Source organism: Cavia porcellus, unplaced genomic scaffold (assembly GCF_034190915.1).
Source record: "Cavia porcellus strain 051 isolate PalLab524CR breed Dunkin Hartley unplaced genomic scaffold, mCavPor4.1 scaffold_4, whole genome shotgun sequence".
Classification (NCBI taxonomy): domain Eukaryota; kingdom Metazoa; phylum Chordata; class Mammalia; order Rodentia; family Caviidae; genus Cavia; species Cavia porcellus.
This window is the reverse complement of record NW_026947487.1, coordinates 7631554-7643820: the sequence shown is the minus strand read 5'-3', so window position 1 is coordinate 7643820 and position 12267 is coordinate 7631554. Positions and strand designations below refer to the sequence as shown.

At 36.0% G+C, this 12267-nt stretch overlaps 1 protein-coding gene across 1 annotated transcript in view; it reads left to right on the top strand.

The window, feature by feature from the left end:
- Positions 1-12267, top strand: part of LOC100729205 (solute carrier organic anion transporter family member 4C1-like) — a 43015-nt gene that overhangs the window by 12524 nt on the left and 18224 nt on the right. The window contains exons 2-6 of the mRNA XM_063246762.1: positions 2657-2835; positions 6204-6363; positions 7819-7937; positions 9803-9935; positions 10307-10502. Coding sequence (XP_063102832.1) covers positions 2657-2835; positions 6204-6363; positions 7819-7937; positions 9803-9935; positions 10307-10502 — 787 coding nt within the window. The remainder of the gene's footprint in view (positions 1-2656; positions 2836-6203; positions 6364-7818; positions 7938-9802; positions 9936-10306; positions 10503-12267) is intronic.

Here is a 12267-nt window from a genome sequence, read left to right as displayed (position 1 = left end):
GAACTCACGGCTACCTACAGTAGTTCAGTACCTGCCTCACAGAACCAATCCAGGAAGCACCCTGCACTGTCTTTGTGAATATTTTTCTTAGCAACTGACATAGCATTAACAACTCTGACCACACAGCTGGCTTTTCTGTGGTGACTGTGGCAGCTCAGCAGTCAGAACTAGCAAGCACCGAAGTCCCAGAGTTCTCTGTCACAGCTGGAGTAAATTCTTTGGTTCCAGCAAAATGCAATAACCTTTGCTTTCCACACCAGGTGAACCAGAGACCACCCTGGCCCATGGATGTGTGTCTTGGAGTGTGAAGAAACAGGAGTGTGTGTGTGTGTGTGTGTGTGTATGTGTATGACAGGTTACTTAGGAAATTTAGGGTAGGAATTCAAAACATTTCTATAAATATTTCTATCAAGATAAAATGCCCAGAGTTTCTGAGCTAAGACGTGTCAGTTTCCTTATCTAAAATGCAAAGTCTTGGCCCAACTGTTAAAAGAATGATAAGATTAAAAGAAAAGGAAAAGATTAAAAGAAGAGAAAAAAAAGTAAAAGTAAGAAAAATAATCCAGTATCATGAATTCACTGAATATGAATAAAGGTAAATGCAGAAAAGAATTTTAAAATCTGAGACAATTACATGTACATTCTTATGCTAAGAGTTAAGTCTATCTATAGACAGGCTAAATTTAAATATTTTAATTACCTTACCTTGTTCGTCTAATGTACTATCTGAAGAAAGTGAGTATTAAAACCAGAAATTACAATTTGAATGTTTGCTATGGCCAGGGAATTGGTATGGATGAAGTAGATTATCTGTCCAGATATTTATCCACATGTTATAGTATGTATAAATTATCTGAGAAGGTATATTTTAAGTGTAAAAATGCAGATTTTTATGCACAAGTTTGCATCTGATGCTTTGATAACTATGAACTTAATTTCTTCATACCAGTTAGAGAATCTCAGGGTTGATGCTTGGGGGCTGTACTTTTCTGTCAAAAGGTAATAAATTTTGATCTAATGTTAAGGAAATAAAAGTGGAATTAGCTGAGGCTGTTGTTAAATGCAGATCTCTGAGTGTTTATACCAGATTCAGAGAGAGTGCTCTGGGAATAGGTTTTAACAGGCATCTCATTTCATTAATATCGAGTTTAAGAAACATAATTTTAGCATAATATCTTTACTCTTCATGTTATTTTTTGAGAAAAGATTTTGGTCACATCTTAAAGATAACTTTTTTATAATACTTATAATGATAGCTTATAACCCTAAATACTGCTTCAAAAATATTTTTTCAAAAAATAAATGAGTCAGTGCCATTCTCAGGCTATGGGGAGAGACAACAGGGCCACACAACGAAGCAAGCCCAGTCTGGGAACTGGCATCATGTGTGGCCTGGCACTGGACTGGGAACAGCTGACCCAAGCTCTCCCCATGAGTCAGCACCATTCACAGACTGTGGAGAGAGAGAGTGAGAAATAAGCCCAATCTGGGAACCAGCGCCATGCACGGGCCATTGCTGGACTGGGAACAGCCAGACCCTAGCCCCTTCTGGTGTCTGGGCTGGCAGACTAAAAGTACAATTTACCTCCCCCACTCTCTTGTAAGTGACTGGCCTAGCCAGGGAAGCACAGGCTGTGATGATAGCCATGGAGGTGAAGTGCAGTTGGATGCCTGTGGTGCTTTGGTGTTTCACTAACATCGCAGGGCTAGGGCCAGTGGTCTGATCATGGGTTCAGAGGATAGTGCCACGCAGAGTGGTATCTAGAGGGGATCTCCTTCTGAGGATTGTGGCCATTGTTGACTCCTTAGTCTTATTTTGAGGTCCTTTATTGTTTGTTTTATTAGGTTGGGTTTTGTTCCCCTTTGTTTATGTTCAATTTTATGGCAGGAGCAGCTATTTCTAAGATAACAAGATATTTTATGATAGCCATTTGGGTTAACTATAGGCTTGTTTTGAAGCCCTTTATTGCATTCAGTATCTTGTTTTGTTTCTATTCTGTTCTGTTCTGTTTGACTTTCACTGTGTCCAAGTTATCTGCAACTATTTTGAAGACATCAAAAGGCATTATGGCAACTGTTGTTGATTTCATAATGTTTTGAAATCCTGTATCTCTTACATTGGTTTGTTTTGGTTTTATTCTGTTTTATCCTTTTTAAAATAAAATTTAAAAAATAAATTTAATAGAATAGTTTGGGCGATAAAAACAGAACTAGATGTAACTTTAGTTTTCCTGCTTCACAGTAAATATTGAGGTTAATACTGTGGTCAAAATACCAAAACTTCTTCAAATATATTTAAGGTATTTGTTGATAAATTCATTGTATTGGTAATTTTGAACTTCTGACTTGGAGAAAAATAAAGACTACTTTTTTCTTTCTTAATCTGAAAACTGTAATTCCTTGACATCAGTTGCTTTGATTGCCTTTAGATTGTTCTATTTAAAATTTGTTAATTTTGTGCTTTAAGTAATATTTCTTAGTTTTGCTGTTTATTTTCTAAATTTTGACATGTAACACTTTACAAGTACTGTAGTAATGTAAATGGTTTAAATATCAAAATGAAGTAACTGTAACAAATAATTAAATGTTATGTTAGACAAGTATATAAGACAGGTACTTAAATGTCTATAATTAGTTATTTTTTCCTCTACTAAAGGTACTTGCTTGGCAAGAAATAGCACCAGCTGTGCCCCTTCAAGATCATTGCTTTCCAACTACCTGTATGTCTTCATCCTGGGCCAGCTATTGCTGGGGGTCGGGGAACCCCTCTCTACACCCTGGGCACGGCCTTCATTGATGAGTCTGTACCCACACACAAAGCTTCTCTCTACATTGGTGAGTCTACTCTCTATGGTAACGGTCTCAGTATCATTTTGTCTTCTTGGTTACTTTATAATAAAACATAACACTTAGGGTTACTAAAAGGTTTCTTATCAGACCATAGATATCTCCATTAGGTCACTGCAGTATGACTTTTACGGGTTTGATTGTCTCAAGTCAGGGAATAGAATGCTTAGTGGCTTCTGTTGATGTCCTGCCCTTGTCACGCTGACCTCACTAGATGGCAAGCGTCATCCAAGCAGCCTTGTGTCCTGATTGGTTGAACCCCAGGAAATGTACACAAGATATGGAGACAGTGACTTACTAGACCCTGTGTGGACTTGACTGGAGTCCACAAGAAAAGCCACAAGCAAGTATCCAGAAATGCTTGGAATTTTCCATATAACATAATATTTTTAAATATATGGCACATTTTTGTTTGTTTTATAAATATATGGCTAATTTTTGTTTGTAAATTCTTCCCTACAGCCTGGAGCTAACTAGACTACACAAGGCCATATGTTTAATTATTAAATTTTCTCTTTATGACTTTATTATCCTGTCAGAGAGAGTCCAGTTGCTGAGTGTCAGTACACATGCTCCTGACACATAATGAACACTCCCATTGGTGTATGTGTGTATACTCATCTTGATTCTTTTTTACTTTCCCTCACTGCCATACCTCCCATCACCAACTCTCCTTCCCATCTTTGCAAGGTCCTAATATAAAAACTTCTAAAGCAGTTTTATATTTTTACAGAGGTGAATTAGTATCTTTACAAGTTTATTGGTGTGACCTAATTGGAAATTATTCTTAAAAGTCCCTCAACAACAAAAAAAGTATAAATGACTGATTTCCAACATTTTTCTTTTGGTCTTTATTGAGACACCTTTTCACCGTGCAGTTCAGACTGGCCTTGAAATCACTTTGTAGTCCAGGCTGACGTTGAACTCATTGGCACTCATTGTGATCTTCTTGTCTCAGCCTCCAGAATTCTGGGATTATGGGCATGCATCACTTTGCCTGGCTCCAGCATTTTTAATTGTATACTCTTGGTCATAAACTGTTCTGAGCATGGATCTTTTATATGTGCACTCTTAAATACTTATATATTTGAATTTTCCTACTAATATTTTTTTACATTATAAAATTAAACTATAAAATAATGTGGTTGAAGGATAAACTTCTTACATGAGCAAACCACTGGGAACCCCTTCTGTCTGTCTCTTGGACAGAAGCTTTCTTTCTCTCAATAAATATATTCTGCCATAAAAAAAATAGTCTTACGTGTTTTCAGGTAAGCTTTGTTTGGAGACTTACCTAGTGCTTAAGTATTTTTTGCCACTATATGTGCTTAGTTTTGAGTATAAACTAAGTTTCTTGTTCTCTTATGAGAATAAAAATCTTATCAGCTAATAAAAAGTCTTAAGGATGGTAAAACAAATAAATTTTATAAATTTTCTAAATTATATATGAAAAAAATTAAATATTTGACTGACATAAAGTCAACTTAATCCTGCTGTTAGTAACAATGAGTTGCTAAGATCAGATGTCTTACTTTTAAGAAACAGACTTGTCAGCAAATTCAGGTTCTGAAATTTGTGTTAGTGCACAGTAAAGAATGCTTTCCAACTGGGTGCAGAGTGCAAAAAGTTTCTCGTTTCACATTGTTTCCTTATTTATAATGATAATTATTATTGTCACTAAAATGATAACAGTAGACATACTACTGCTACCCCCAGTGAACATAATAAAACTTTGCATGGATTTGTAACTATTTGGCTTATTGTAATTATTACTATTACTAGTCCACCAACTATTACAGTGAGTCTGTGTAATTTTGATTTAGATCTGGCCAGTAAGATTTTTCTGTAGTAAAATATTTTTCTTTCCTTGTTATTGTTAGACATAGAAAGAAAAGTGCATACAGTATTTCCAATGTCTTCTTTCTTCTTCTAGGAATTGGCTACTCTATGTCACTCTTGGGCCCTGCCATTGGCTATGTTTTGGGAGGACAACTGTTAAACATATACATTGATTTTGCTATAGGACAGAGGCAAGGCAATTTCTTTCACTTTTTTAAATAATGCTAATGTCACAATGTTTTCATTCTACTTACTTGGAATGGCATGAGGGATTTTGGAGGAAACAAAACTTGAACACACACAGTTTTTGAATGATATATTACTTAGGCTTCCTGAATCAGTACTACAGTGTCTGTATTTATTCATAAATAAGGATGTATAATAGAGGAATCTGGTGAAATGAAATACATACATTTTAAAAATAATTTGGTAACAGTTATATTTTCATTAGCTTTAATTATAGATAGATGGCCTGCAGTGTCTTGAAAGGCTGTGATTCTCAGAGTCAGTTCTCTGGTAGTTCTGACAGTGGCATAGTGATCCTAATTATGTCACTTTAATAATAGCAACAGTATGGTAATAATGGATAATATTTACCCCACACTCTTCTGCCCGTACATTTTTGTGTCAACACTCATCACATTGGTTTGTTTAATCCTCCCAGTAATCCTGTAAGACAGTTGATACTACACATTAGTAAGTGGTCAACACATGACTTGAAGTAGAATATTTCACTCCAAAATCCCCCTTAGCCCCACTGAGTCACCTTCTTTTTTAACAGTAGACATCAGTGACCTTTGATGATGCCCCTTTTATATTTTACCATTAAAGGAGTTGACGGGTTATAGCTGCATAACCCTTGGCATGACCATGAGCAATGAATAAGAAAACGTGCTCCTAGATATAAGACTTGTTCTTTCAGCTGTTAGTCTAGGTTAGTATTTTAAAGACTATTCAGAGGTGTGCAGAAGCAACTCTAGAAGCATGGAATCAGGTTTTTAAGAAATGACATTTTAACTTTGTTGGAGGAATACATGGAGGAATACACATTGTGTGCATGGTGTGTTATAGAAAGAACCCATTCATGTTAAAATATGTAAACCATTATAAAAACTTTGAATACATTACGTCAGCCTACATGTAAAGAGATGCTCTAGTGGAAGCAGAGTTTATGACATTTTACACAGATCCGTGATTTGCTGCTGAGATGTGTTTTATGTAATACATACAGCAGAGGAGAAAATAAAGTAGCTAAAGGTAAAGAATGCTTAAGAATTCTATGTGTGTTTTCAAGTACTCATTATACTTACAGTTACTACTTAATGTCTTAGACTTTTTGTCATATTTGTCAGTTTAAAATACTTTCTAAACCATTACTCTTATAACCCATTTAAGTGTGCTGTTACTTGAATATGTATAATGACTTCATTAAAATTTTTGATGTTATAGTAATATTCTGCGACCTGCACTTGAGTTATAAACCGTAAGGTCTTCACAGCTGAGTTTTAACGGGCAAGACTGAGTTGACTTTTGCTTTTTCTTTTCTCTCATGTAGCATTGATGTCACTAAAGATGACCCTCAATGGCTAGGGGCTTGGTGGATTGGATTTCTTGTATCTTGGCTCTTTGCTTGGTCTTTGATAATACCTTTCTCTTGTTTTCCCAAACATTTGCCAGGTAAACTTGTTTTCTTTAAATTCAGAACATTTTATTCTAATTCTAGGCCACATATCATTTCCTACATGATGAATATAAATGAAATAGATTCACCTTGTTTTATAGAATCTCAGTTGTTTGCCTACACAAACATCAAATATCGATATTCATTTTAGAAAATTTTGAATAGCAATCTCAACATTTATTATGGGTTTTCTCTGTTTTTGTTTAATAATACAACTGTTCTTATCACTTCATTATTACTTAGTAAATTTATTTATTATGTTTTATCTTGATTCTTGCTTTAAGTTTGTATGCAAGATGGAATATCTTTTAAACTATTAGTTTGTGTCACTGATTTCAAGGACCAACCTGCCTTAAATCATTCATGTTATTTGTAGTTGAAAGTACAAGTCCTTTTATTTTCAGTTATCACCAGAGTTATGCCGTAGTTATTTTTTAATCAAATTTCAATAATAAAATTTCAACATTAGTTTTATGAAGAAAATAATATCTGTACCTTTATATATGAGATCTTGCTTCTGCAACTAAAATTATTTGTAGAAATATTTATCTGTAGGTTGAAGGTATTTGTTTCCATTGATATTTGCAACAGAATAGATGATTAATTATTGGAAATAGGCAAAACTTGACAAACTAGAAGTAGTAGATTGGACTCATCGATTTCTTTACACACTGGGCCATTCAATTCTAATTCTATATGTTGATTGTTTTCTCAGATTTACTCACAGTACTGTTATTAAAAATCTAAAGGAGACCAGGGGTTTAGCTCAGTGGCACAAGTGCCTACTTGGCAAGTGTGAAGTTGTGATTTTGATCCTTAGTACCATAAAAAAAAAAGTCAGAAGGAACAGATAGCAGGTATTATTTTATCTGTTAAGCAGGGAGCTCCTAAGCTCCTAAGGGAGCAGAGGAAAAAGATATACATATAGGGAAAATTTTTTTAAACTTAAAATGGACAGAATGTGCATTGGAAGAAAAAGTGTCTCATTTTAATATTTAGCTGGGTGGACACCTCCTTAGTATTGATGAATTCCAGCTCTAGCACGCCCTAGTGAGAAGCATAGGTATTTGAACAGTTTTGTTCACAGAGAGGAACATCCTTTGTGTTACAGGATTTACATATTCGTAGAAGTATGTTGTCAATGAGAAAAAATCATACCACCCTGCCATAAAGAAGGGTAAACTTGAGACATTTTTAAGTAAATGGGTGCACCTTCAGACCATGCTTTTAAATGAAATGAATTGGACTGTTTACTGCCTTTTTTTTAAATGTGAGAAACCCAAAGAGTAAATAAGGACGAAAATCAACGATAGATGTTGGGAAGTAGGAAGAAATGTTCAGATGGGAAGGGGAGGGAAGTGAGGGAATAGGGGTAAAAAAGTTTAAAAAAGTGGAAGGAAAAACATAAAATGAGTGAAATGATAGAGCAAGTAAGTTTACTGTATTTGTAGGTACAGCAAAAGTTCAAGCTGAGAAAACTTCCCAGACTCATCAGTGTAAACGCAGTTCCTTATCACGTGTAGATCAGAATTTTGGGCAAAATATTAAAGATTTTCCAGTGGCTCTAAAGGTAAAATAAAACAGTTTCTGTGTTTCTCTGTCTCTTTTTCTCTTGTATGTACATATGTACACATGTATGTATGTAGAGAATTGCATACAAATAGCCATACATTCATTCAAGCACACAATATACATGCATACTTATACCCCATACAGATTCTTATAATGTATTCTTATTTGCTTACTTACTGCCATTCTGGGCTTATGTAAACTATCCAGTTTTTGTTCATTTGTTTTTTGAGATAGTCTCACTGTGTAGTCCAGGCTGACCTTGAACTTCCTATGCAGACCAGGCTGACCTTGGACTCTCAGTGACCCTCCTGCTTCAGCCTCCATAGTGCTAGGATCACAGGGTTGTGCTGTCATACCTGGGGTGTTTTTTTTGTTTTGTTTTGTTTTGAGCTTATGGTCTCACTATGTAGCCCAGGCACCTCAAACTTGCAATCTTCCTGTCTTCAGTCCAGAGAGTACTGAAATTACAGACATGCAGCACCACATGCAGCCAGATTACTTCATAGCGCTTTAGATGGAGATATTCTACAGTAGGAAATTGAAATTACGTGAGTTACTTTATTAGCTATATTAGTATTTCATGATTCTTCATTACCTTCCACCTCCCTCTCCTCCCATAGACATGCATGTTGTTTTGCTATTGTTTATACATTTAATTCCAACTACTCTTTATTTTCTGTTGTAAGATTTCTGTGGGGTTTTTTGTTTGTTTTGTGTTTTTTGAGACAGAGTTTCATTTTCTTGTTTAGGCTGGGCTTGTGTTCAGGCTTGTAACCCAGGCTCAGCTGGGCTTGTAACCCACGCTGGTCTCAAACTGGCAAGGATCCTCTGCCTCAGCCTCCCAAGCGCTAGGATTACAGGTGTGCACCACCACACCCGGCTAAGATTTCTGTTTTGTGAATTTTATAAATTCTGATTTACATTATCAACAGTCATTAACCACTGTTGCCTTTTTTAATTTTTTTGTCTTTTTCGTTTTTATCGGTACCAGGGATCGAACTCACGACTGCCTGCTTGCAAGGCAGGCGCTTATGCTGCTGAGCAAAATCCCCAGCCCCGCCTTTTTTTTAGTCCTTATGGCTTCCTGTGTAGGGATTCGTATTCTGAGTCAGGTCTCTGTGGGTGCAGCCTTTTATTTGTGGGTTAGGATATTACTTAAGTATTGGATAATAGTTCTGACCACATGAATACTTTTGAATTATTTCAGCACTTTAATTTCAGCACTCTCTGGGTGTTGCTCAGTCCTTTTATTTAAAAAAACTGTGTGACAGTTGGAAGTTCTACGTGTGTGTTTTTGTGTAAGTTTCATAAATTTTTAAAGTCTGTATTTGATGCTAGAGAATTTGCTGAGTTACACCTAATAGATTTTGAGAAGTTTGTCTTTACAGCAGCTATGTAAGGGTGTCCAGCCTTAAACTCATCTGCTGTTCTTGATTACTGTGTCTTCATCGTGGAACAGAATGATGACTTTGATCCTTAAGTCCATTCCCACTGCGCTCACTGTCTCAAGTTCTTCATTTAGTGGACCAAGGAATTCAGACCCAATTTTAAAAATCACATAGTGGTACATTTGTAGTTGGAACATTTATAGTAAGACTGAGGAGACAATCTTTCCAAATAGGCTTTTGTCGCCCCCGCCTGGCCCTTTGAATCTGATAAAGGAAAAATCATTTGTCAGTCCCTTTGCTGCTCTGCCTAGTAATTATCCATGGCTAAATTTTTATGATCTAAAATGCTGTAAAAGTTGTAAAGATGTTACATTGTGTGTTAGAATTTTTGCCATTTCACTGTACTGTCATTTGAATGCTGCTCTTGCTAATGTGATCGTAGTTATTTATTTGGTGAACTGTATTTTTCCTTTAGAATTTGATGAGGAACACTGTCTTTATATGTACTTCTTCTGAAGCCTTAATTACTACTGGATTTGCTATATTTTTACCTAAATTTATAGAAAATCAGTTTGGGCTGACATCCAGCTTTGCAGCTACCATTAGAGGTAAAATGTTGCCTTTATTTTCATTTACTCTAATAATTTATTTTGCCACATTGAATGTTAAATATATGTGTATATATGTATAAAATTTGGATGTGCCACACCCTGAAATTTACACCTTATTGTGATTTTAATTTTCTGATTTTTTAAAATCAGACAGTTGATTGTATGAACTCAGGGAGATAACCCTCCACACTAAAGAGAAATCTTAATGCTCATTGTTTAATTCTACTAAGCCCTTACTTGATGGACTCTTCAGTCATTTATGCATATTATTTCTCTGCTGGGCAAATACTTTTTGCTGTGATGCTTTCTCACTGTCAGGATGAGTTACTGAGTGTACTTGTGTGCTTTCTCACTGTTTTTCTCATTAGGAGCTGTTTTAATTCCTGGAGCTGCTCTTGGTCAGATTCTAGGTGGTGCCGTTGTTTCAAGATACAAAATGACGTGTAAATATGCCATGAAGTTTGCTTTGGTTACTTCTGGAGTTGCACTTGTGCTGACTTTTTTACTTATTTGTGCCAAATGTGAAAATGAGCCATTTGCAGGTGTCTCTGAGTCATATAATGGGTAAATATATTTCACATTTTTCATATTAATATCAGAATAAGAAACTAGGTATCCATTTTAAAATCAAATGATGAGGAATTGACTTTGTAAAGATATTAAACTTTCAAAAAGTGTAAGAATGTGTGAGTGTTTAGATTAAGTAATATGTCTTCTTAGAGTTGTTACTGTGTATTCAGAAATTTATCTAAGAAACAGCTACCATGTGCTGTGCAGTGTGCTTGGCTTTGATATAAAGACTGACATAACAAAAACACTGCGTTTCAGAAGTTTGCATCTGCTGTGGTTTGAATTTGTTTCCCAGTAGTTTGTGTATTGGAAATCACCACAAAATTCAGATTTTGATGGTACATGGAGGTGAGGCTTTGGAGATAATGAAAATTAGAAGTCAGGGGGGTGGTACCCCCCCATGGTGGCATTAGTGGCTTTATTAAATTGAGGAAGAGAAGCCAGGCCAGCCTGCTTGCTCTTCCTTGTAATGACCTCCTCCGCCAAGTGAACATAAACAGGGTTTATAAATGATCCATTCTTGGGTATGTTGATACAGCAGGAAAAACAGACTATGACAACACTGTAGGGAGAATTTCACCTTATAGCTCTCTTTAATTAAAAATTTAAGAAATGAAAATTATTCCCTGTGAAAAAATTGTCTTAATAGATAGTTTGAGAAAGACTAGAAGAACAGATTAAAATAAAGACAGTCTTGGATGTTACTGTATATTTACTTTAAAGGTTTTTCATACAGAAATAACAACTTCTTAGTAACTTAGCTTGTCCTGTAGAGTGTTTCTGCCTAAACTAGTTTGACTGTGTGTCTTTCCTTGTTTGTCTGCTTTGTTTGGCTTTGGAATCCTAAGCTGTGAGTAAGGGTTCATGCAGGAGAGTGTTGCATGGAAGTATATTTCAGAGTTTGTGGCATTGCTTTAATTATTTCGTCACATGTGCACAAAGCTGATGAGGGACGTGGTACTCCAGGCCCAGGACTCTATCGTTTTGTGTAATCCATCTCTCAGGTGACATGGATGAAATGTAATTTGCTTGGAGATGTTTGCTAGTCACAGTAATCATGGGTTGTAGTTGCTATTCACATGCCTGTTGTCCTGCAGGTTAATGTGAGACTGAGTTTTGGGAGCGGGGTTTGGTTAAGCTCGGTGCTGGCTATTCAGCATTGTCGAATGCTTCCTCTGGCAGACCTCTGGGGCCGAATGTGTTCTGAAAGAGAGATTGGAAAACAAAACCATGACTGAAGAACGACTTACATAACTGGGGGCTCTAGAAAGGACTGTGAAGTTCAAAAGAAGAAAAGCTTTTCGATTTTAGTTGATTACATTCAGGAAGTTTCATGACCCAAAGTGGAACTGTTTTAGGTATCTTTTAGAGCTACAAAGAATTTTCAGACATAAAGACTTGAGAGGAGACAAAGATAGAGGGAACATGCTAAGTGTAGGGTATAAATCCTATGAGAAATGGAGTCTGGGTTGAGGTGTCAACTTGCATGGGACTTGGGTTATGTATCTGGAGATAGAAAAGTACCTGCAAATGTTGACACGTAGATGAAGTTGTACAGACCTGACTTTAAACCACTAAAGCTTCACCCAAACTTTTCCTAACAAACCACTTTCTCTGTATATTTGTTTCAGGAAGGCAGATAATCCTGAATAGTTTAGCACATATTTTATCATTTTATCACCCTGCATAACAAAGTAGGTATCAGTCCATTTAGTCTTTTCTGGTTTCCACAAGAGTGAGTGAGCGATCTTTGGCATCA